The sequence below is a fragment of the Trichechus manatus genome, unplaced genomic scaffold, assembly GCF_000243295.1.
Source record: "Trichechus manatus latirostris isolate Lorelei unplaced genomic scaffold, TriManLat1.0 scaffold00132, whole genome shotgun sequence".
NCBI lineage: Eukaryota > Metazoa > Chordata > Mammalia > Sirenia > Trichechidae > Trichechus > Trichechus manatus.
The window spans coordinates 3700350-3727382 of record NW_004444068.1 but is presented as its reverse complement, the minus strand read 5'-3'; the positions used below and the strand labels follow the sequence as shown (position 1 = coordinate 3727382).

General features: G+C 44.8%; 1 protein-coding gene across 1 annotated transcript in view; it reads left to right on the top strand.

The window, feature by feature from the left end:
- The window catches only part of CLSTN2 (calsyntenin 2), a 428729-nt gene that overhangs the window by 388956 nt on the left and 12740 nt on the right, over positions 1-27033 (top strand). Inside the window, exon 14 of the mRNA XM_012558038.1 lies at positions 16291-16457. Within this exon, the coding sequence (XP_012413492.1) occupies positions 16291-16457 (167 nt within the window). The remainder of the gene's footprint in view (positions 1-16290; positions 16458-27033) is intronic.

The following is a 27033-nucleotide window of genomic DNA, read 5'->3' as shown; positions in this document are numbered from 1 at the left end:
GAATGTAGACTCTTATGTCAAAATTCCCAGCTGGCTCTGTTGAGTTCCACTTTGGTCAGGAGCCAAGCTTTTCCCTCCATGTTTCCCACACACGTCCAAGTCCCCAGCCCACCTCTCTGTTCAGGAGACTCACAAATGTCCAGGGTTGTGGGGGGCGGGTTGTGCACAGGCCATGGGTCCATGGAGGCCACTCTCAAGGTCAGCTCAGCTCTGCCCTTCCCCTGGTCTCTAAGGACTGAGCTCCTGTGTTGCATCCCCACTTGAAGGTCTCTGTTCCCTCCTCACTTCCTTCGCTATGGCCTTTCTTACAATTCCTCAAACCCAGGTGTCTTAGGCTGGGTTCTCTAGAGAAGCAAAACCAGTAAAGTGTAAAAATATATATACAGAGAGATTTATATCAAGGAAATGGCTCACGCGGTTGTAGAGACTGGAACGTCCCAAGTCCGTGGGTCAGGCTGGAGTCTTCTCCTGATTCATGTAGCTGCAGGGGCTGGCAAACCTAAGATCAGCAGGTCATAGAGCAGGGCTGTTGCTCACAAGCTGTGAAGATCAATGAATTCCAAGATTGGCAGGCAAGACTGCAGGTAAGCTGCTAGCTCAAGCCCCAAGAACCCGAGGTCAGATGAACAGGAGCCATCTCCAGGATCCAGAGCGAGTAAAAGCCACAAGCCTTGCCAGAATGTCCACTTACATTCAGTGCAGGCCACACGCCCAAGGAAACTCCCTTTCAACTGATTGGCTCCTCACAGCAGATCCCATCATGTCACAACATCCTGTGACTACCAAACTACTGAGAATCATGGCCCAGGCAAGTAGACATACAGTCTTAACCATCACACCAGGCTAATCTCCTCTTTGGACACAGAAAAACTGGCTCTCCAAGCTTGCATGTAACGTTTCTGTCTCTCATTCAAGTCTGTGTTCCTGCTACATTAAGGGCCGGGGTACTTCGAACAATGGAGTAGGAGGAAGATATTCCCAAAGGAAGCAGATTAATACTTTGAGATACTACTCAACCTCACCTTCAAGGATTCTGTGAAAGCTACCAAAACTTGCAACTTTGACCATTCAGCGTGGGGAGGGAGTTTAAGGGGAGGTGGGCTATAGTATAAGAATATGCCTTTAGAGGACCAGCTGACCCAAGAGTGAAGTAAGGCAGACAAAAGCTACTCTGAGTTGGGACAAATAGTGGGTTGCATGCAAAAGAAAATGGAAAGCCATGCATAGAGTGCAGCCCTGGGAGTGCTAGGGATAAACCCCAGGGAGGAAATAAGGCAAGAACAAGGCAGGGAAGAGAATGTGTTTTTTAGCTGAGGTCTCCTACTTGACATCTGACATGTGTCACATGATAGTAAAAAGTTCATTAAACATTTTCATAGAACTTGATGAGCACTCCATCAGTATCTTGGGCTTCCCCGGGATAACAGGAAAGCAGGACCATGCCATCTGGCAAGAGTCCATGAAACTAATTAGCATAGCAATGCACTGATTCAGAGGTTGCACAGGAATCATTAACCACTGAACACAGCTGTGCTAAAAGTGATGGCTCTCTGGTGTGGCTTGATGCCTCAGCCAGACGCCACAGCTAGCCTGTGGCTGTTATGGAGCATAGCCTGAATAATGTCTGTCTCCGTCTCCTAGTTCTGCTGTAACAGAAATACCACAAGTGGGTAGCTTTAAAGAACAGAAATTTATTTTCTCACAGTTTAGGAGGCTAGAAGTCCAAATTCAGGGAGTGGCTCCAGGGGGAGGTCCTTCTTTGTCTATTTCAGCTTCTAGTAGCCAGTAGTCCTTGGTGTTCCTGGGCTGGTAGATTAATCTGCCTCTGTCATCTTCACATGTCTTCATTTGCCTCTGTCTGTCTTCCCTCTGTGTCTGCTTACTTGTCTCTGGGCTGAATCTGCTCTTTTTGGATTTCAAAAATAATTAGGTTTAAGATATATCCTACATTGATACGGTCTTATTAACATAGCAAAGAAAACCCTATTTCCAAATGGGATTACATATACAGGGATAGGGGTTAAGATTGCAACACATATTTTTGAGGGACAAAATTCAATCCATAACAATGTCCATGTTGTTGTAAGTTGCCCTAGAGTCAATTCCAACTCATGGCAACCCCATACGTTACAAAGTAGAATTGCTTCATAGGGTTTGCTTAGCTATAATCTTAATGGAAGCAGAGCACCAGGCCTTTTGGTACTGCTGGGTGGGTTCAAACTGCCAACCTGCAGGTTAGCAGTTGAGTGCAAACCATTTCCACGACCTAGGGACCTAACAATGTCCATAAGAGGGCCCTAGTCATGTCCTCATCATGAACATTACCACGATTGTTCCCTAGAGGCCCTCAGAGACCACATCTGGATCCTTATTATCCCAGCCTACAACTAAAGCCTGCCCCCATCTCTACAATGCCAGCTACAACCACTGCTTGCCCAGTTACATGCCTACTGGGCAGGGAATTCATCTCACCAAAATAAAAAGTGATTTTATAAAGAATTAAGATGATCTCTTCAAATCTGTCAGAATAGGCTAAGGTGTGCTGCAGTAACAAGCAAGCTCCAATTCTTAGTCACTGAAAACAAATCACTGGGGGCTCTGCTCTGGTTTGTCCTCAGTCTGGGATCCAAGCAGATAGAGCAGCCACATTGCTGCGTACTGAGAAAGAGGAAAGAGAAAGCATGGAGAATTGTGCACGAGCTCTTCAAGTTCTACCTAGAACTGATGCTGATCATTTTATTCACATTTTATTAGCCAAAGCAACTCAAATGGCCACACCTAACTCAAACGGCACGAAAGTGAAGTCTACAGTGATATCTGGAAGAACTAAAAATACTTGATGTACAACACTGATGAACACCAGTGTGCCCACCAGATCATCACCCATCCCTTCCCGAATTCAGACAACTCAAAAGTCCCATCTGATATTGGCTCTAAGCTCAAAGTCCAAGCTCTCTGGGTAATTCCCCATGACCTGTGATCTCTTCTGCAGGGTGAGATGCTCAGGCTCTGTATCAGGCCCAGATGTGCTCCACTTGATCTGGAGACTGATACCTTAATAGGAGAGTTACTTGCCACCACAACCACCATTCCCCTCAGTACACATGCACACACACACGCTACACAACAGTGGAACCAGGAAGAATAACCACACAAACACTTCCTCTAAGAAGCAGGAAGAATGAGAGAAATACAGCCATCACTGGTCCACAGCAATTCCGAAATCCCTTTGAGCAGATGTTGTGAGGGTCACTACTCCAGGGGGTGAGTGTTCGTTGTGGCCCTTGGCTCCATTCTGGGAGGTATTTCTTTCCCCAGTATTCTCCTAGGCCACATCTGAAGACAGCATTGTTGCTCAATAAATAGCATCTCTAATATTACATATATGATTATAATTAATTTTAAAGCTGTTCCACAAAAACGCTTTTCAAATGTTAGACGAAAGTATAAATATACATTTACTTTAAATGAATGTGGTGGCCATTAAGACATTCACAGAATATTTCTGGGCCTCACTCCAGGTATATGCTACACCCTTAGAGTTAGGTGTGGCCACGTGACTTGCCTTGGCCAATGAAAAGTGAGTGGAAGTGCTGTATGTCACTTCCTGGTGGGAGCTTCAAGATCCAGTGTTGCAATGAGGCCCTTCATATATATGGGAGTGTTTACAGTCCTGTAAGAAACTGTCATTAGTCCCAATTTATAGATAAGGAAGCCAAGGCTCTGAGAGGTAAAGCAGCTAATCCAAAGTCACCCATCTCCATCTGCCCAACCCCAAGTTTCCAAAATCTACACTCTTTTCATTGGCTCACTGCCCCGTGTTGTTGGTTGATCATTTTTATATGTAATTATGTGTTTGGGGAAATGCAGGAGCTGGTGTGTATTAATAGAAATGCTACAAATCCTTTACCCCTGGAGACATCTGAAAATCCTGTGATTTAAAAAAAAATTACAAGCTCTGATTTCCTCTTGCTATATACCCTCTGTGACCCTCCATGGAACAATGAAAGAAAGTTTATGCATTGGAGTCAGAAAATTTTGAGTTTGAATTGAATTCCAGTCCTGCCACTTACTAGCTGTGTGGACCCAGCAGGAAGCTTAACTTCCCTGAGCTTTTATTTTCTTATCTATAAAATAATAGCAATACCTGCTTCATAAGGTTATTACAATTTTTAGGTGCTAGGCACATGGAATGTGCTTGGCATGTTTCTATTGAATGAATGTATAAAGTATAAAACATCCACTGGTTCTCTCCTCTACCCCCTTCTCTGTTCCTTTCACCTAAATCCAACATTGCAGACAATCTGCAAGACCTTGGCACACTCTGATATCTGTGATTCCGGATTTCCCATGGTCCACATGGCTCCCAGGTTTCCCACGGTTCTTTGCATGCACTGACTTTTCTCCATTTCCCCAGGGCTAACCCTCACATACAGACCCTGCCCTTGAAGATCCACCCATGAGAATAGAAAGAAGGTCAGTGAAGATGGAGAACAGTCAGTCAGGAGATATATATTGGAAGATGGATCTAGAGATGTAGGCAGGAACTTTGTCATGCAGAGAATTTTTGGCCATGGAGAAGATTTGGGTATTTTCCCTAAGAGGAATGACAACTCATTGGTGAGTTTTCTGCAGAGGAGAAAATCCTTAAAACTGGGCTTTGTAGGATGCCTAAAAGTTCACTAGGAAGGCAAAGGATGCAATACTATATGATATGGCAGAGACACTTGACATAGAAGGCTGTGTTCAAGATATGTCCAAGGTCCCCTATCACTGGAATGTACATGGACCAGAATGAGTAGAGAAGAGGCTGGAGAAAGGAGTTGAGACCAGACCATGAGACACCATATTGCCTTGTTAAGGAGCTTGAATTCCCATGAAAACTTACATTCTCCTTGGAGCCAGGTTTTGCCTTGGATGGGCACACCAAAAGATCTCTCAATAGGCCATGGCACTGTGAAATTAATGGCCTACAATGCATCCCTTATCTCTGTATGTTTCTAAACCTTCTGGAAAAAAAATAATAAAACATTGCCCTTGAGTCAATTCTGACTCATAGTGACACTATAGAACAGAGTAAAACTGCCCCATAGAGTTTCCAAGGGGTGGCTGGTGGATTCGAACCGCCGACCTTTTGGTTAGCAGCTGTAGCACTTAACCACTGCACCACCAGAGCTCCAAACCTTCTGAAATCCATTTATATCCGTATTATAAGCCCTGTATGTGAACCTCAAATTGCCTTTGAGCCTGAAATTGTGGGGAGCTTTTCAGGTGCTTTTGAGGATGGCAAGGAAACTGGTTTCCATTTGTGAAATTTCCAGTTGGGGTGAAACAATGGAAACAGAAAATGATTTGATAGCAGCTGCTTATTGGGCTCTCCGGGGAATTGATTCCAGCACTGCTGCTGGGCAGTGTTCTGCAGCCCCAATTAGCCTAGCGTGTCTTGTTAGCGAATTTGAAAGCTGAAGTAATCAGTGGAACTTCATTTTCATTAGTATTTTTTCCAGTAATTTAAAAAAAAAAAATTGAGACTTCATTTACACTTAAGAAATGTTGCTAGTAAGGCCTAGAGCAAGCAGCTTATCTTAATTGTAGGGAATGCCTTTTGCAATCGGGATGGGCCTCACATCACAAGAGTTCTGCTTCCTCTTTGTGGACCCCAGACACCACTTTCCATCATTTCTGTGCTTGGGAGTGTCACAGTCCTTTAAGGGTGGAATCAGACCTTCTCACATGGCAGAATTCAGTCTGTGCTGACTCAGAAACTGCTGCCTTTAGACAATACCAGGTTCCTTGGAGTCCATGGGTGATGCCGGTGGTTAACGAGCTCAGCTGCTAACCAAAAGGTTAGAGGTTCAAGTCTACCTAAAGGCTCCTCAGAAGAAAGGCCTGGCAATCTACTTCCAAAAAATCAGTCATTGAAGACCCTATGGAGCACAGTTCTACTCTGACACACACGGGGTTGCCATGAGTCAGAGTCAACCTGACAGCAGCTGCTGGTGGTGGTGTCTCTTTATGGGTCATGACGTGGAAGGAGATCATTTAAATGACTGTGTCAGTTCTTTCTTTTCCTTAGGTTTCCTATTTATGTCATCCCTAAGAATAAAAATTCAAATCCTATTCATAAATTAAAAAAATTATATACTCACAACTGCTTCACCCAGCCCTCTAAACTGGGCCCAGCTACTCAGGAACTGTAACCCAGCTGTCCATGGATGTGAGTCAGGAAGGCTGCAGATTGTTCCAGATCAGTGCCTTGGGGAGCCCCTGGGGTTTCAGGAAGATGCCCCAGTAGCTGCTGTAGGGGTGTCTGTGGTTGTTATTGTTAGATACCATAGCAACCCTATGTACAACAGAACAAAACACTGCCCAGTCCTGCACCATCCTCACGATGTTTGAGCCCATTGTTGCAGGGGACTGTAGCAAGTGGGAATCCAGAGCACCTGCCCCCCGACACTATAATCAGAGCAGTTCTGTTTTACCTATTTTGTGTTAGGCATATGGGCAATAATTCTTTTAATGAAATGGCTAATCTTGTTTCAAGAACCACAGTTCTAGTCACTAACTCAAGAAGCCACTACCCCTTACCTTATCGTCATCTATTCTTGGTGGATCTCATCACCGGGTTCCCTTCATGTGACTCTTCCCCTAGCAACACCTCATCCCTCTCCTGCAGTGTTCTCGACCTTGGCATTCCTCCAGAGTGTCCAGTTCTCCTACTCCTGACTATGACACCCCCTGGTCTTGGATAAGGAATGCTTCTACCCTGGCTCCTGGTCATGCTGAGTCCTACCCCCTACTTAACAAATAAGGCAGCAGAAGATGGAGAAGGGGATGATTCTAAAAATCAGACCCTGTTAAATGACAGATATATCATCCCTAATTGTGGCTTTTGTAAAGAGCAAAGGAAAGAAATAGTCAATAAAAGGGATAAAAGGGCAGAAATAACCCCTAAGAGTTGCAGTAATCAATAGTGTATAATCCTCAGATATAGGGGATCATATATGCTCCTGTGATCTGTTACACATTTTCAGGTCTTTTTTTTTTGTCAGATACTAACATTAGTGTAGAGATTTGCAGTACAACCTTCATTTAATAAGCTTTGTCTAATTTAGTACAAATTTCACTTAATAAAGTCTGTGTTGAAATTATTCTGCATCCCTAGGGTCTCTGCTGCTGGAGGAAAGAGGTACACACTAGTAGAAAGCAGTCTGGCTTCCTTTCAAATGGTGTTTCTCAAGGAGGGCTTCAGGAAGCTCCACTCCCACAGGATGCCCTCCCACAAGGATTCCAAGGTCAAGTCTGGGAAACGCCACATCAACCATCCCCACACCACCATGCTGGAGAGTCACAATGCACATTAGCTGATTAAAGGCCCTCAAAAGCCCACCAGTAAAGAAACCTGTTTACCTTTACTCACCCATGTTCCCCAAACTTATTTCACCTCTCTTTGTGAAATAGTGTCCCTGGAGCCCTCTTTGGGAAACATCCTGTTGTAGTTATTAACACAGGTTTCCATCCTCTACTAGGTCATGAGTTTGCACAGGACAAGGACTGTCTGCCCTCACAGATTCTCCTCTCCTTCCCTTCTCCCTCTTCTAGGGCCTAGAAAACCAAAACCTAACAAGTTGGCGTTGAGTCAATTCTAACCCAGGTCGACCCTATGTGCAGAGTAGAACTGTGCTCCATAGGGTTTTTAAATGACTGATTTTTTGGAAGTAGATTGCCATGCCTTCCTTCTGAGTTGCCTCTGGGTGGGTTTGAACCACCAACTTTTCAGTTAGAAGCCAAGCCCTTAACTATTGGCACCACCTAAAGACTCCTAGAGAAGATAGATAGTTAAGGTTTGTTGAATTACATCTCATTTTTGAGGTTATTTTGACAAAGGTATGTGGCTCATGGTCTGACATACATGGAGGGGTGACTAACAGGGTGTCTCTTAGCACTGTCTGTCTTATAAAATAAAAGACAGATCGCTTTAGGCCCTGGAGTCGATTTGACATGGAGGCGTATTACTTTAATTATGACCCAGATGAAATCAGCTTTAAAATTCAATGATTCATGTCTAGAAGCACAGCATAACTGAGTGATGCTTCTAATTCTGTATTTTACTCTGAAGATTATATTAATTAGATAATTTGACAAGAGTCTTGGAACAAAAACAGTATCATTTTAGATTCTTTGAGAGCACACTGGAGGAAAAAAGGGAGAGAGACCACCAAAAAGAGAAACACAGAAAACTCATATGATATAATCTTGTCTTGGGGTTCGTAGGTACCTTCTACCACTATAACGAGCTCTTGGGTATACACCATGCATTGCGCTGAGCACTTTACCTGTGTTCTCATTTCATCTTCCTAACAACCCAGTGGGGCAGGTATGACTATGATACCCATTTTGCAGATGAGGAAACTGAGATGTAGAGAATATAAGTACCTGGCTGAGGGTCACATAAAGCCTGGATTTGAACCCATGTCTGTAAGACCAAAGCCCTCACCCTTAATCATGCTGCTAGACCCCCTCTGTTTCTGTTGTTGTTGTGTGCTGTCAGTCAATTCTGACTCGTAGCAACCCTATAGGTAGAATTATATAGGTACCTATATAGGGTAGTCATATCTATAGGTAGTCATACCTATAGGTAGAACAGCTCCATAGGGTTTTCTAGGTTGTAATCTTTACAGAAGCAGATCATCAGGTCTTATCTCCCAGTGGATTAGAACTGCCTTCCTTTTGGTTAGCAGCTGAGTGCTTAACCATTGAGCCACCAGGGCTTCTAGGAATGTGTAAAACCAGGTGGCATTTTCACAGCCAAGTAAGACCAGAGAATTGTGGAATATGGGGTCAAGTCAGTTGCCCAAATTCCCTTGGCATTTTCTCCACAGATTGGAAAAAGTTAAGTTGAAGCTTGAAGATGCCCATCAGGCAGTACGGTTTAGCAGGGCGGGGTGGGGGCTTGAATCTGGAATCAGAAGAGGAGAATTCTGGACCCTCACTGCTGCTGCTTATTTGCTCTGGCTCTTTGAACACAGTCTTGCCTCTCTACCCCTCGGTTTCTTCATTTGAAGAATGAAGGAGATAGCCTAGATGATATGCAAAGACCCTTCAAATTCCATGAATTAGCCCTCAACCCAGAGAACTTACTTTTGGGGTCATTGCGAGGTTGTATGTTTTAGTCACTTAGAACATGCCATCTAATGGTTGCTGGAAAGGCAGGAGAGATGGATACACAAAATCGGAAAGGGTTGACAGAGACTGCTGAGAAATGTGTTCTGGCCAAACACGATGTCTGTCTCCAGGAGTAACCTGCAACCTGCAGCTGCGTGAGCACCCCCAGGCTTGTGTGAACAAAGTTTAAGAGATGCTGCTCATGGGGGTTTATTACACACTTCACTTAGTCTTTGTTTTCTGTGGGTGTCTCCATCACTGAAGGAGGAAATGAGAGAAAGCAAGATTTCAGATGGCCTCACAATTTGCATTGCTCAAAATTGATACCCAACTATCCCTGAAATTGTGTTCATTGAGGGGCATCCCCATCAACAAGCCGTGCACAGAGCAGCATCCAACTCAAGCAAGAGGGAGCATGGCCCCCTACTCCTTTCCATGTGTTTCTCAGACTACATAGCTGTGGAACGACAATAGCAAAGGCCAGCATCCTGCACACACTTTGCAAAGGGAGGAGACTGAGTACGTTCACACTACATAGATCATTTCATCAGAGAAAAGTGGGTATTACTGATTCAAATGCTGTATTTATCATGGGTGGGCCCCAGCTTTCAGATGAAAGGAAGCTGGGGCAGAATGGATATGTAGCTCTGCATTCCCAATGCACCCCTGGGGCTCAGAATGAGATAGGCTGCAGTAAATCACATTTGCCAAATACCGTTTTTCAAGACGGTGTTTCCCAGCAAACTTGACAGTGATAATTTAGAGTTGCTGCTGAAGCCATTTGGAGCCCACAAAACCCAGTATAAATGGACATTCTCACCAAGTACTGTGTCGGTCACAACCTTTATGTTGTTGGGGTTTGTGGTCCCTGACTCATGGAGACCCCGTGTACAATGGAACAAAATTGCTGCCTAGTCCTGTGCCAACCCTATGATCAGTTGGGGATCAGACTATTGTGATACACAGGGTTTTCACTGCCTGATTTTTGGAAGTATATCATCAGGTCGTTCTTCCTAGTCTGTCTTAGTTGGGAAGCTCTACTGAAACCTGTTCAGCATCGTAGCAACACGAAAGCCTCCACTGACAGAGCGGGTGGTGGCTGCACATGAGGTGCATTGGCTGGGAATCGAACCCAGGTCTCCCACATGGAAGGCGAGAATTCTACCACTGAACCAGTAATGTCCATTCCACCTTTTCAAAGCAGACCAATTATTACATCCTCCAAATAATCCTCCTTGATCCCTCCCACCTCATCTCACTGTAGGATGTGCAGGGCAAAGTCTTGGGACCACATAAAACCTGAGTTTAAAACTTGACTCATTTCTGGCTGTGTGGGCTCGGGCAATTTATGTAACTTCCAAAACCTCATCTGTAAAAGGAGTTGTAAGTGTAGCAGGTAAGAATCTCAGTCCCCAAAGAAAAAGTCATGTTTTCTACGCCCATCTTTTACTTTCATTTCAGGCTCCCTTTCCATCTGAGTGGAGACCAGTTAGCCCAGCAAATCTGGAATTCTCCCATTTCCCTAGTGTGGTGCTTTATACAGTGCCAAGGTGTTGAGCGGGCCTCCTGTCCATGCAGGTGTGCACTGAAATAGTGTTCGCCTGTTTTGATCCTCTGTCTCAAGTGGTCCTTCAGGATTGACACCTCGCTTGGTATTTCCTTGCCTTAACTGGGGACACACAAAGATTTCCACTGCTTCTCATCCTCTCTCTGTAAGACCAGCTGTGGTCTATCCACCCAGGTGTGCCAGGCCAACATTCCCTCTCTGGCATCTTGCAGTCCTACCAGGCCTCAGCCCAGTAGGCAGGTTTCCAGAGCCCTCACTCTGAGTCTCTGATGTCTTAGCCCTGTCTTCCCACACCCTAGCACACCCAATTGGGGGCATCATTCTCCTAGTCTGGGGGAAGCCAGATTCTCTTCCTCTATTTTTCCCCAAATGGTGATCCATACCTATTATCTTTCCTAATCTCATAAGGGCCTTAACTAGTTGCTGTCATCTCGACTGCAACTCATGGTGACCCCATGTGTGCCAGAGTAGAACTGTGCTCCATAGGGTTTCAATGGCTGATTTTTCAGAAGTAGATCACTAGGCCTTTCTTCCAAAGAGCCTGCCGTGTCTTCAGGACCTAATAAATGATGGCTATTATGGTTTCCTTCTGACCTGTTGGACACATTTCTGTATCACTTATTTGAAAATTAATCATACACTGCTTTAGAATATCTCTTGTACTTACAATTTACTCTTATATTTTTATTTTACTTTCCCTGTGTCTATATTTTATTCTCCAACTACATGTAAACTCCCGGGGAGTGTGGTCCACATCTTGTAATTAACGGACTCTAACAGAAGGCGAAGCATACAGCAAATGCTTTAAAAATTTGCACATAGCAGGCCTCAGGAATACAAAATCATGCTCATGAACATTTAGAAAAGGTTCTTTGTGGAAGAAATCAAGGTTTTTTTTTTTTTTTCTTAAAATGATTCATGAGCAGGTTTATGTCTAAATGTTAACAGCAGAGCCATGTGGTGTATGCAGACACCCTAGATATTAAAAAGAAAGAGACTTTCAATTTATCTTTTTTTTTTTTTTAATTCTGCATCGGAAGCACTCCTGAGCGCAAATATATTTGAAATTTTATGTGGCCCTCCTATTGCAAAATGCTAATTGAATCGATTTCCTGGCGTTGCGTCACTAATAAGTAGAGTACATCACAGATCTGGAATTCTAGAGCCAAAAATATAGAACATTAATGTTTTTTGCTGAGAGAAAATAGTGTGTAGGAAAATATCTTAGCATCCAAGAGAGTCACAAAGGTGGGCCTTGGAGGATGGAGCTACAGAGTGAGTGACTGAGGGACTAGGTGATGGATTGCAGTGGGCTTTCTCCCACCCTCACTGTCTACTGGGCTGGCCAGGCCCACAGGATGCCCCAGCTGGTCCTGTCCATGTATAAATCTACCCACGCTGTAGGCACACACCTCACCACTTCCTACCAGTGTGGCCTTGGGCTACTTCTCCTTTCTAAGCCTCAGTTTGCTCATCTGTAACTATAAAATGAGTACCTACCTCCAGGGGTTTTATGAAGATTCAGTGAGATGATGTACATCGAGGACTTCACATGGTGTTGGGTACACAGTTCCAGCCCAATAAATGATAGTTGTTGCTGCTGGATCTGCCACTCTGGGTTGGGGGTGGGGGGTGGCATAGAGACAAGGCAGGGAAGAGATGACCATCTGCGTGCTGCGGAGAGTGGCAGTGCCACCATTCACACCCAGGTTCACACCCTTCTCCATACAGGTCTGCAGAGATGTCCCTTTGCTAGGGCAGGAACATACTGATGTCTTGGAGGAGCACTTCAACCATAGGGACTATGGGGGTTTAGGTCAGAAGGCTCCATGACCTCAGGCCATGGCCATCTCAGATCATTCTTGAAAGCCAAATCTGCTTAGAGTTCCATGTGAACTGCTCCTCAAGAGAGCCTTCTCCTGTCTCAGGGAAAATGCTTTGAATAGCAAGTAACAAGACCATGAGTCAAGTGGCTTAAACCACAAAGATGGATGATTGACTCCATAACTGAGGGCATCCCAAACAGTAGTGATGAGGTCCCCTTGGGGCTCTGCCCTGCTCCATGCATGCTTTGCCCCTCGTCTGCCTGCAAGATGGTGACTGCGGCTCTTGGCCTTCCATTCTCACGTACAATCTCCAGGGAAGGAGAAAGAAAGAGAGTTGGCTCCAGAAACTTCCTGGAGAGAAAATGGAAGTTTTTTTCTCCAGAAGCTACCAATCATCTTCGCCTCTCATCTCACTGACCTAAACTTGGTCTCACGCTTTTCCCTGAACCCTGTGGCTTGTTGAATGCTAGGTGCTGACTGACTTGATATTGGTACTGGGTCCCAGGTCCACCCCTAATCAGTCACTGAAACAATGCTGACGGGGTAAGCTGATTAGCTTAGGCTAACTCAAGTCCATCCCTGGTGCTGGAGTCCATCCCCCAAGGCTCAGGATTGCCACTGCAAGAGGGAACTGTGGGACAGATGTTGGATAGACAACCACAGTGTCTACTACGTGTTGACACTCAGCATCTCATTCAATCCAGCAAATAATTATAACATGCCTGCTGTGTGCCAGGCAGGATGCAGGATGCCAGGACGACATGAAGGGTCCAGTGTTGATGAGAGCAATAAATGAGCCACTTACGCAAAGTGCCTGGTGCAGCGCTCGGCCCCTAATACCTGCTCAGCGTTGTCTTCATTAAAATGAATAAGGCATGAGTGATCTGTGCTACTCAGGAGCTTGTGGTTTGGTAAGGCAGAGAGAGCGACTTAACCAAATTACAGCAGTGTGCCGAGAGTGGCGAGCACAGAGATAGAGATCGCACAGGAGCATGCAATAGCCCCAGTCTTAAGAGCTTATAGCCTAGTGGTTCTTAACCTTCACTTCGCATTTGATTCACCTCAAGAGCTTCTAAAACTCCTCACACCAATTAAATCAGACTCTCTAGGGGTGGGACCCGGCACCGGACATCGGTTTGTCTTTTGAAAGATTCCCAGATGATTAAAATGTGCAGCCAGGTTGAGAACAACTGTTGTAGCCAATTGAGGATATAAAACATACACGGGTAAACCAGTACTAACAATGTCAGGGTGTGAGGGGTATGTTTAAAATGAACTGTCAGTATTCCAAGGCTCAGGAGAGGAAGACGGCATGGTGGGCTGGGGAATCAAGACAGGGAGAGGGCTCGTGAGTCGTAGGGAGATGAAGGCTTAAGGAGCCTTGAAAGATGGATGGTATTTGCCCAGTCTGGGAAACTTGGAGGTGGGCATCTCAGTATGAAGAGGAATAGATATGAGTAAAATTATGTGAGGTAGGGAGGGTAGAAGTGTATTAGTTTAGCTCTAATCAGGAAAGAAAGCCACACGGTGATTTCAACAGGGAAATAAAAAGAATTATTAACTGTAATAGGAGGCTGGAGTAACAAGGGATTTGCTAGTGAGAAAGAAAGGGAACGCTAAATAATATAGGAATATCAGATGTAAGCAGCCATAACCCCTAGGACCAAGATAGATAGAGCACTCAAGGGAGCCCCCACCACCGCCACAGATTGAGGTCCAGATTTTGTTGGCATGGCCATGGCTCACAGTGGCAGAGAAGTCGCTGTGGTGGTATGCTAACAGAACTGGCTGGAAATCTGCCCTTTCAGATCTGGGGGAAGCAGTTCACAGGGAGGTGTCTCACCATAAGCTACTCAGCCCTCTGCTACAAAACCACCCAGAGCCAGGAGTGCTGGGGGAAGCTGCTGGCCGCCAAGCACTGGGGACACCACACCATTGTCAGAGCCTGCAGGTGGAGCACAAGAGAAGCAGGGAGCAAAACCCAGAATGTCTCCTACGGCAAACGGAGGCTCAGAGAGGTTACAGAAAGCTTCCCATGGAATTAATTAGCAAAGCTGTAATTCAACCCAGATACTTTTTTCTTTTTCTTTTTTTAATGTGTTCTGCTTTCTCTCTGAACAAACTCCAGTGTAAGATCAAGGCCAGGTCTGCCCATGTAGGCTGCCCAGAGATGGAAGAGGTCTATGTCCAGGGAACTCAGTGGGGAAGGCCTCCTGAAGAAGGGGGGCTTCAAACAGACCTAAGGGGAGGCATGATTTGGAAAACCAGGGAGAAAATGGGAGAGGTGGCTTCCAGCCTGGGTTTGCAACATAAGCCTCACTGAACACTTTCATGTGGGTGAGAGTGGACATGAGTTCAGACAGGACTCAGCACAGGTGGTGCAAAAAACAATGGCAAATGGAAAGGAGGAGATGAGAGAATGTTTTGCAGTGTTGGAGGCAGAACAGAATCAGGGAGGTCTTTATACACCAACGGCCCGGAATTTGAGCAGATGTGAAACCACATCATTGCGAGAGCCATAGCCCATGGAAATAGTGTTTCTAAAATTCCTCAATTGCATGCCAAGCTCTTAGTAGAACTTAGGGGAGCAAGTACCAGCTTTGGAGTCAGACAGACCTAGATGAGAGTATCAGCTCCAATGCCTAGTTGTGCGGCCAGAGCAAATACGTCAACCTTTCTTTTTTTTTAATATTGTTGAAAATATACACAGCAAAACATACAATTCAACAATTTCTACACGTACAATTCAATGATATTGATTACATTCTTCAAATTGTGCAGCCATTCTCCCCCTCCTCTTCTGATCTGTTCCTCCCCTGTTGACAGAGACTCACCTCCCCCTAGGCTTCTATTCAACCTTTCCAGTTGCCATTAACAATCTTATCCCATACAGTAAGTTCTTTCTTTAAAAGAGCACAACGCTCACCAGAGATATTCTTTATTAGTTATGATAGACTGTTGTTTGGTTTAAAGATGGCTCCGAGCAGTAGATTTGGGAGTTCATCAGCCTTAATGGCTTCAGAAAGTCTGGATTCTATGAGAACTGAAATTCTGTTCTGCATTTTTTCCTCCCTTTGATAATGGTGATGGTAGCCGGGCACCATCCCCTCTTCTGATCCCATGGCAAAGAAGGTGGTTGTTTGTGGAGGCAATCAACCATGCATTCCATTTCCTCTTCCTGACTCTTCTCTGTTGCTGCAGGTGAATAGAGACCAGTTGTTGTACCTTGGATGGCTACTTGCAAGCTTTTAAAATCCTAGATACTACACAACTAACTAGGAATTACCTCAACCTTTCTGAGATTCAGGGCTCCTAATCTGCCAGTTGGAAACAATAGTACCTTCCTTGCAGGCATGTTCAGATGCAGTTCCTGGCAGAGAGCCCAGCATAGAGTAGGCCTTTAATCAATAGTAACTTTCTCTTCCTGCTATTTTCACACTGTAGGTCCCTCTCCCTCCTGTCTACTGAGACACGTGTGCCCCTGAGAGTAACTGTTTTAAAATTCAGAAATTCCATGATTCCTAAATTTGGTACAGCTGGGGAATCAGGATGTTAGTGGCATATACCATCCTCTTGCTGAGATCCTGGTCCCTGAGTTCACCACTCAGAAGGGAGAGCTCAGGTTTTGTTGACACACGAAGTATCCTTGGCTCCATGGTAAGATGGTACCTGGAGGTGGTGTCTCCTACTTGGTCTTCACAGAACAAATAACAGTGCTTCTCTTTCTTTTAGGAGGAGAAGTCACCAAACCCCGGTTTGCTCAGTTCTTCCACGGCAGCCTGGCCAGTCTCACCATCCGCCCTGGCAAAATGGAGAGTCAGAAGGTGATTTCCTGCTTGCAGGCCTGCAAGGAAGGGCTGGATATTAATTCCTTGGAAAGCCTCGGCCAAGGAATAAAGGTAAGGGAGGAGCTGGCCTCACCCCTTGTCTTAGTTATCTAGTGCTGCTATAGCAGAAGTACCACAAGTGGGTGGCTTTAACAAACAGAAATTTACTTTCTCACAGTTTAGGAGGCTAAAAGTCCGAATTCAGAGCCTCAGCTCTAGGGAAAGGCCTCTCTCTGTCAGCTCTGGAGGAAGGACCTTGTCACTTCAACTTCTGATTCCTGGTTCCTTAGAGATTTCCATGTGTCTTGGCATCTATCTTACCCCATCTCTCCTTTGCTCCCCTGTTTAAGCTCTTTTATATCTCAAAGAGATTGACTCAAGATATACCCTACACTAATCCTGCCTCATTAACATAACAAAGACAACCCATTCCTAGATGGGATTATAACCACAAGCATAGAGGTTAGGATTTACAACATTTAGAATAATCACATCAGATCACAAAATGGATGACAACTACACAATACTGGGAATCATGGCCTAGCCAAGTTGACACACATTTTTGGGGGACACAATTCAATCCATAACACCCCTGACAATATAGAACAATAGAACATTGATCTATGAGGCTGAAGCTGCCCAGCACCAGTGTGCTCCAAAAAATGGAGTAACGTCCTGTAAAGCTGCACAGAAAGGGACCATGGCAAAGGTGCTGCCTCAGGGGGAGATAGGATTAGTGACCTTGACTTCCACAACGGACTTCTGCTCCTATCTCCTGAAACTCCTATAGAAGCCCTGTGTATCATCAGTTCACCACACAAAAGTAGGCCCATGTTCAATGTCAACCTGGAGGGAGTTGTCATACTTCATTTATTCATGGGTTGGTTGGATGCTTTGTTCACCTAAAGAAACTGAGGCAGCGTTCAAGGACACATTTCAACAATACAAATAAAAAAAAGTTAGGATCATATAGTATACAAAGTAGAAGGGAAGGTCAAAACGGGTGGGGTGGAATTAGAAAGTAGATATGGAGGTCACTCACTGGGTCCTCCATTGTTAAACTCAAGTGCACAGATTAGGCTATGAGCAATCTCTAATAGTCAAAGGCAATGGGAACAGATTCAGATTTTTATTGTTTGTGAAGATGAAAACACTCAAGTTATCCAAAAGAATGAGAGCTACCTTCTGAGGAGTTCCTCCTTAGGCAGACTGGAAAGGATGTGTCCTTAGCAAGAACCCTCTGAGAAGCAGGGTTAGGTTCTGGCCTCACTTGGACTTGAGGAACACCTGGTGGCATCAGGTCTCTGGTATCCTGAGCAAAATACAGAGTAAAGGAGTCCCTGGGTGGCGCAAATGGTTAAGCAGTCGACTACTAGCTGAAAGGTTGGTGGTTCAAACTCACCCAGTGGTTCCATGGAAGACAGTCCTGAAGATCTGCTTTTGAAAGGTCACTTCTACTCTGCACACATGGGGTTGTGATGAGTCAGAATCAACTTGATGGCACTAACAACACATACAAAACACAGGGCAAAAATCATCCTTGATGACTGAGCCCCACTCAATTACAATGGACCCAAGTGTGAGAATCTGTCACTCAGTCTCTTCTCTGGAAGTCGGGGTAGCCCATGCTCTGTCCCCGCAGCACAGGACAGCCCCACACAGGCCCCAGCAGCTGTGAGGGCTTCCTTTATTGGTGGTCTCCCACGGGTGGTGTAGCCAAAGCAGAGGTCTCACCCCCTCACCTCCCACCCCCACCCCATGCTGCACCCTGGAGCTCAGCCCTGCCCTCCCACATCTCAGCCTGCCCCTCCTGGACAGGAGATCCCGCCCCTCCAACAGAAAGTCCCCTTACTTACCCTTTCAGTGGCCTACTGGTTGTGGGGCTCTGACGCTGGGTAACCCGGACGGCATACTGGTCTGAGCATGTTGTGGTTTTCTTTTAGCTGCAGTCACTTCAGCAAACACACCGTGGACACTGAGTGTCCAGTTCTGGGCTGGGCACTGGGATACAAAGTGAATGTCAGGTAGTTACTTCCCCCAGGAGCACAGTGGCCCAAGCAGACATTTGTACTGAAGTGTGATAACTGCCACAATGATTGAGTGCTAACGCTTCCTGGGGCCTCCTGAGCACCAAGCACTGTTCTCAATGCTTTAGGGAGTGACCTCATTTAACCCCACACCAGCCCTAGGACAAAGGTGCCAAAAGTATTCCCATTTTGCGCATGAGGAATTGAGGACAGGAGGGGACAGGGTTAGTAACAAGCAGAGCCTGAATCTGAACACAGGCAGTCCTGCTCCAGGGCTCCAGACCTGGGGGAGCGGCAGTCAGGGAAGGCTCCTTGCAGGAGGGGAAGCCTGAGCAGAACGCTAAAGGACAGGTAGGCTTTAGCCAGGAAAAAGGCAAGGAGAGGGGATGGAGAGAAGGGAGTGACTCCAGGCAGACCTGAGCGTGAACCACGGTAGAAAGCTGAGGAATAGCACAGCCTGCACTGGCCAGGGTCACAGGTGCACATCGCAGGAGGAAAAGGGTGGAGAGAGTGACCAGAGAGTAGGGAGTAACCATGTTACTAGAATCCCGTTAATCGTGTTTGCAGTTTACATTTTTATGTATTTTTTAACAGCTTTATTGAGACATAATTCACACGCCATACAGTTCACCCATTTAAAGGGTACAATTCAGTGATTTTTAGGATATTCACAGATATGGGCCATCATTACCACATTCGATTTTAGAACATTTGTATCACCTCAAAAAGAAACGCCACTTTAGCTATTGCCCCCCTATATATCCATTCCTCCCTGGCCCTAAAAAACTACAGATTTACTGTCTGTCTCTTTAGATTTCCCTGTATTGGACATTTCATATGAATGGAATCAGGTCTTTTGTAGATATTTATTTCTGTTGGCAATAGGAAGCCATTTAAAGGCTCCAGGCAAGGGAACGTGATCTCAGAGGGGGCCGGGGGGTGAGATGGGAGGAGTGCACAAAACATGGTAAGGCAAGAACAAGAACAACTTTGCAGAATGTTTTTATTTTTTTATTGTGCTTTAGATGAAGTTTACAGAGAAAACTAGTTTCTCATTAAACAATTAATACACATATTGTTTTGTAACATTGGTTGCCAAACCTGCGATGTGTCAACATGCTCCCCTTCTCGACCTTGGATTCCCCATTATATTTGTCCAGCTTTCCTGTCCCCTCCTCCTGCCTTTTCATCCTTGCCCTTGAGCTAGTCTTCCCATTTAGTCTCGTTTGGTTTTATGGGACTGCCTAATCTTTGGCTAAAGCGTGAACCTCAGGAGTGACTTCAGTACTGAGTTAAAAGGGTGGCCAGGGGCCATACTCTCAGGGTTTCTCCAGTCTCTGTCAGGCCAGTAAGTCTGGTCTTTTTTTTTGTGAGTTAGAATTTTCTTCTGCATTTTTCTCCAGCTCTGTCTGGGACCCTCTATTGTGATCTCGGTCAGAGCAGTCAGTGGTAGTAGCCGGGCACCATCTAGTTGTTAGTTGTACTGGACTCAGTCTGGTGAAGGCTGTGGTAGCTGTGGTCCATTAGTCCTTTGGACTAATCTTTCCCTTGTGTCTTTGGTTTTGTTCATTCTCCCTTGCTCCAGACGGGGTGAGACCAGTGGAGTATCTTAGATGGCTGCTCACAAGCTTTTAAGACCCCAGACACTACTCACCTAAGTAGGAAGCAGAACATTTTCTTTACCAATTATATTATTGTAGAACACTTTTAAATGTGGATTCAGCATGCACACACACACATACATGCAAGTGCTCCTTTAAAAAATTTATTTTTTGTTGTTGAGAATATACACAGCAGAACATATACCAACTCAACAATTTCTACATGTATAATCCAATGACATTGATTACATTCTTCAGGTTGTGCAACCATTCTCACTCTCCTTTTCCAAATTGTTCCTTCACCATTAACATAAACTCACTGCCCCCTAAATACACTGGTGCTTTTAATGCCTAATCACAAAGGCAAAATCATATGATCAACTTCTATTGGAAAAGCTGGCAGAAAATCCATCCTCCAACCCTCCTATCTTGGTTTCCTAGTGCTGCCATAACAGAAATACCACAAATGGGAAAGAACAGAAATTTATTTCCTCACAGTTCCAGAGGCTAAAACAACTACAAATCAGAGTCTCAGCCATGTCAGTTCCTTCTATGGGCCTCTCTTAGTTTCTGGTGTCTGCCAGTATTCCTTGGAATTACTTGGCATTCCTTGAAGTTCCTTGGCATTCCATGAGATTCCTTGGTGTCTGTCTTTTCCCTGTGTGTGCCTGTCTTCATATGCATCTTTTTTTAACTCAGAAGTTATTAGGTTTAGGACCCACCCTACTCAGGAATGACCTAATTGACATAAATAAGAAAACCCTATTTCCAAACAGAATCACGTCCACAGGTATAGGAGTTAGTATTTCCACACATATTTTGTGAGGACACAATTCAATCTACAACACCTCCCTTCTCTGTTTGATCCTGGATTTACTCCTTGCCTCTGAGTAGATCTTCTCTGCTCTGAACCATTTTGTGGAGCCACAGTTTCAGGGTTCCAGGCCCTATAGAGCAAATAAGGCTAAGACGCTAGACTTAATAGTCACAAATTCTTAGAATTATAAGTAACCATAACAATTTCTGTACAGGAGTAATAGCCTATGAAAAGAAGATGTGCTAAAATAAGTGGCCCCCCAAAAAACTGTGAGGGATAGAGAGGTTAATCACCATGCCACCTGCTCATATCTGAGTCCTGGCAAATGATTCCTTTCCATCCTCAGGGCGCAGCTGGTAAGAACCACAGCACTTTGTTAGAAGTTAATGATAAGAGACACAATTTGTGGAGCACCCACTGGGTACTATTTTACATTCATTATCCCTACTCCTTACAACAAATTAAATATTATGACCCTATTTCAAAATTAAGGAGATTGGGGCTCAGGGACTTGCCCGAAATAAGCCTATGCTCTTTCCTCCACACCAGCAACTCAGATTGGAAGACGTTCTTGAAAAGTATTCAGACTTCTTTCCTTCCCTCCATGTATCCATCGCTTTCTCAATAATGACTCATTTCCTTAACCAGTTGCTGGCCTCCTCCCACCTCTCTTTCTGTTTGGAAGAAGTGAGGCTCTCCTGCAGTTGAGGAATGTTAACTTCCCATCTGCTCAGAGGCTGGGGCTCCTCTTCGGGATCATGCGTGTTTTGTGAATTCTTCTCCATCATGTCTGGTTGGGGAGGCTGCTGTTTTGCATTCTTACAAGATACTGTGGAACCATCACACTCCTGAAGAGCACCCCGTTCTGATCTGCATAATCTCTGCCAATTTGTCATCTCCATAGTGTAAAAGAGCTAGAAAGAGCAAGAGCTTTGGAACGAGATAGTCCTAGGTTCAACTCTCAAAATCTATGTTTACTAGCTGGGCAGCCTTGGGCTAGATACCTTACCATCTGAGTCCTGATTTCCTGGCTCCTATTGAAAGGCAAGCCTAGGTGACAGTTGGGGTAATGGAGCCTCTAAAGTGACAAATCTTCATCTGGCCTAGCCCAGTAGGGCTGGCAGGTATCCAAAGGAATGGCAGGTACCTGGAATGTCAAGGCCAGCCTGTCTTCAAGGAACAGGCCATCCGGCTTTGGGCTGGGACCTCACCTGCTAGGTGGCTGGAGACTCTAGCCGAGCCTCTAGGAGAGTTGAGCATTCTGCAAAGGCCATCTGTCTAGCACCTTTTTAGCCCAAAGAAAGAAATTACCTTGGACACAGCACAACTTCCCAGGCAGAGTGAGCACTCTCATCTCCTGCTTCTTGGTGATGCCAGAACAACCACATTTTCCATATGACCGTATGACCGAAGGCCAATTCACAGTCATGCTGCAGGGCTGGGAATACAAATTAAAAAAAATAATAATTTCTTTGGTACAGGTTTGTTTTTGTTTGTTTTTTTTTGATCCTGCAAGACCTACATCTTCATGCCAGTGCTCGCCTTCATGCCCTGTGGCAGCCCTGCAGATGCCCTGGCAGACAGACCAGGGTATTAACTAGAGATCCAACACGTTTCCTAGCCTGTCCTCTCACTAGCTGGCTACACTGGGAATGTGCCTTCTGCTAATTGCCAAGGATACTGCCCATCCATCCCTCTAGAAGAACTCCTACTCAGTCCTCATGCAAGGCTCAGAGACTGGCCCCCTCTGCAGTGGCTCATCGTCTTGTTTCACGCGTCTCACGTGCTGGACCCTGTGGCAATGCTGAGGAAAAGTCAGTGTACCCTGCCCTCCAAGCACCCACAGTCTGCTGGGGAAGGCAGACAGACAGACAGCAACAGCACCACAGGATGTCTTCTACAGCAGGGATGACTCAACGGGGCAGAAACCTATCTTGGAAAATAGGTGGTAGCTTTAGAAGGATGACCTTGAAGCTGCTCAAATCCTTAATGGATGACTTGTGAAACATCTCGGAACTAATTATGACCCACTAGCACGTGGCAGCTCCATGGCTGAGCACACTAAGCTGGTGAGTCACCCAAGGCAAGAGAGAAGCCAGCCCAGAGACTGACTGCATTATCAGCCACCTGCCTGGGTGCCCCAGAATCTGGCACAAGGAGTGGTCCTTGCTACCAGATGTCACAGCTCAGAGAGACCCTGCTCAGGGCTTTGAAGGACAAGAAGGAACTGGATCATAGGGGAAGAAGAGTGGTGAAGGCAGGGGCACCAGCATGAGCAAAGACCCAGTGCACAGCAATTACAATATTAACAATTATAATAAAATCACCTTTAAAGTGACAGATACTTTATATACATTATCTCATTTAACCCCCAGACAGGTAGATATTAATATCACCATTATTTAGATGAGGAAATGAAGTCCAGAAAAGGGAAGTCAATAGTCCAAGGTTGTACAGCTAATAACCCTGGAATTGGAGTATGCTAGTCCACACAGCCTTGAGGAAGTGAGAATCAGGAATGGGAAATGAATTCATCTAAACAGGCAATAGCAAATGACTCTAAAATCACTATGGCCTAACACTTAAAAGTTCATTTTTCTCTCACACAAAGTCTACTGTAGATCAGGGAGGTGGGTTGGGGATTCTGCATAGAATGCTGCTGGCTGCAAAGGTGAGGAAGAGAGAGGCTAGACCATTCCGCGGGACTTTTACTTGCCTCAGCCCGGAAGTGCTACCCATCACTTCCTCTCACATCTCACTGGCCAGATGCAGTCACATGACCCCACCCACTGGCAAGGAAGCTGGGAAATAAATAGCATTTCCAGGGTTCCCAGGAAAGAAAGGAGAATAGGGTATGGTGAGTACTGATAATGACTCCCATAGGGGCCTGACTGAAAGGACAAATGAATGAGGGAAAAAAAAAATCCTTTTGGAGAGTGACAGTAGATAATACAGAGTATAAGGTGGGCCAGGAGGTACCATTATTCCTTCATCTCACAGGAGCTTTCAGAGCACTAGGTTCTGGGATTCAGGGATGAGTCAGGGTCTCTCCTCAGTGAGCTAATGGTCACCGTACTAACTGTACTGCCATTTGGTAACTTCACCAAAGTCTAGTGGGGCCTAAATGAGGGGATCTGGTGAAGAAACCACGGAAGAGATAACAATAAAATACTCACGTGATAGTCTGAGGAGACAAAGATTGAGCTATTGAGCTCCCAGTTGGCTAGGTGCCAGGATGCAAGGGATTCATGTGGTTCACCATCATCAATAGTGCTCATGAGACACTCACCTCTCGTCAAGGTTCAGACACAGAACAGGGCACTCTTACAAAGATATTCAAGTCAGATCAGGGAAAAGTTAATAGAGATAGATTTTTCCGTAAACCTATGAAAAGATACTCAGTCTCCTTCATGGTACCAAAAAAAAAAAAAAAAAAAAAACCCAAACCCATTGCCATCGAGTCGATTCCGACTCATAGCGCCCCTATAGGACAGAGTAGAACTGCTCCATAGGGTTTCTATAGGACAGAGTAGAACTGCTCCATAGGGTTTCCAAGGAGGGGCTGGTGGACTCAAACTGCCAACCTTTTGGTTAGCAGCCAAATGCTTAACCACTGCACCACCAGGTCGCTATGAGTCAGAATTGACTCAATGGCAATGTTTTTTCTTTTCCTTCATGGTAAGAGAAATGCAAATTAATCACCTATCAGGTGGCATTTATCACCTATCGGATTTGCAAAAATCCAACATCTGGCAGCATACTCTGTCACTGAGTTTTGAGGAAAGTGACACTCTCATACACTATTGAAGGGAGTTATACTGATAAATCCCTGTTGTTAAGTGCCATCATTTCGTCTCATAGCAACCCTGTGGACAACAGAGTCAAAGGCTGCCAGTTTTGCACCGTCCTCACAATCGTTGCTATGTTTGAGCCCATTGTTGCAGCCACCGTGTCAATCCATCTTGTCGAGGGTCTTCCTCTTTTTTGCTGACCCTCTGTTTTATCAAACATTACGTCCTTCTCCAGGGACTGGTCCCTCCTGATAACATGCCCAAAGTACATAAGATGAAATCTCACCATCCTCACTTCTAAGCATTCTGGCTGTACTTCTTTCAAGACAGACTTCAATATTCAATATTCTTCGCCAACACCATAATTCAAAGGCATTAATTCTTCTTCAGTCTTCTTTATTCATTGTCCAGCTTTTGCATATGTATGAGGCTATTGAGAATACCATGGCTTAGGTCAGGCACACGTTAGTCCTCAAAGTAACATCTTTGCTTTTCAACACTTTGAAGAAGTCCTTTGCAGCAGATTTTCCCAGTGCAACAACACATCGTTTGATTTCTTGACTGCTGTTTCCATGGGCGTTGATTGTGGATCTAAGTAAAATGAAATCCTTGACAACGTCAATCTTTTCTCCATTTATCATGATGTTGCTTATTGATCCAGTTGTGAGGATTTCTGTTTTCTTTATTGTGAGGTGTAATCCATACTGAAGGCTGTAGTCTTTGATCTTCATCAGTAAATGCTTCAAGTTCTCTTCACTTTCAGCAAGCAAGGCTGTGTCATCTGCAGGTTGTTAATGAGTCCCTCCAGTCCAGATGCCATGTTCTTCTTCATACTGTCCGACTTCTCAGATTATTTGCTCAGCATACAGATTGAACAAGCATGGGGAAATGATTCAACCCTGATGTACACCTTTTCTGATTTTAAACCATGCAGTATCCCCTTATTCTGTTTGAACAACTCCCTCTTGATCTATGTACAGATTCCTCATGAGCACAATTAAATGTTCTGGAATTCCCATTCTTCACAGATACAATCCCTAGCAGTATGGAATTTGTGAACTTTATCAAAATGATAAGTGAAATACTCTTTCATCTAGAAATTCCACTTGTAGGAATTTATCCTACAGATGTATTTGCACACTTATGAAATATATGTACAAGATTATTCATTATGTTATTATTAGTAAAGATTGGAAACAACTGAAATATTGATATTAGAGACTGGTTAAGTAAATTACAGTTTATTCATACACTACAGATGACTTAAACATTTCAGTAGCTTAAGCAACAAAACTTTATTTATTGCTTACAGTTCATGTCCATTATAGATTGGCCACAGCTCTGTTCTATGCCATCCTCACTGTGAGACCCAGGCTAATGGGTCATCCCCTAAAGGAACTTTACTGGTTTCATGGCAGAGGAAAAGAGACATTGAAAACCATAAACTGGCTGTTCAAGCTTCCACATGGGTGTGAACCAAACAATATTTTTGCCCACATTTCTCTGACCAACTAACTCACATGACCACTACTGAGTTCTCCAGGGACGAATGTGTACCCCGTAGGGAAGGGCACCACAAGTCATATGATTAGGCCTATTGACAATAGGACAGGGATGTATAGTCCTCCGACAGGGAGGGGAAGCAACTACTTATGAACAGTAATGTTTAAGTTTCCATTAAGAAATTAGTAACAGTGATTACCTGTGGGACGGGATTATGGAAACTGGGTAGATGGAAGATAGGAATAACATGGAGACTGTTCATTAAGAATGTGTGCATGTGTGTATGTGTTTATTATCTACTCAAACAAATAATCGTTAGGTCAAGCAGCAACATGTCTCCCATTTCTGTGACATGAGCATTTGGTACATAGAATCCATAAGTATGTTTCTGATATTTTATTGATAGCAGTTCCTAATAATTCTTGCTCAAAAGTGTGTCAAGATCAGTAACTCAGAGCACTACAAAGGCAGTTCTCTGTGATCCATTCAGTGATGCAGAGCCGCTGGGGGTAGGGGAGAGCAAGCAGGAAGTCTGTTTCTAGCTTGATGCAGTGGCTAAAATGACTCAGTGGGGAGTATCCCATCCACATGGACCCTCACTGAATGGGGGTCACAGGGACTCAGGATGGAATGAATAGTTAACAAAGCTAGAGGAGCTGGCAGTCAGGTAAGCAGCAGGTGAGCAAAACCCATGGGAAACCAGAGTTTAGTACCAGAAAAGCAAGATCGAGTATGAGATCTGGGGGGAGAACTGAAAAATGAGCTTTAATGTTGGGCGCTAAGAAGAAGGGGCATGAATCAGTAAGCGGAGTGCTGGATGAATTGAGGAGCAGTCCAAGGCCAAAGACAAAAGCAGTGAAGGAGCCAAAGTCCCAGGTTTCCATGAAAGTCCCAGGTTTCCATGCTGTT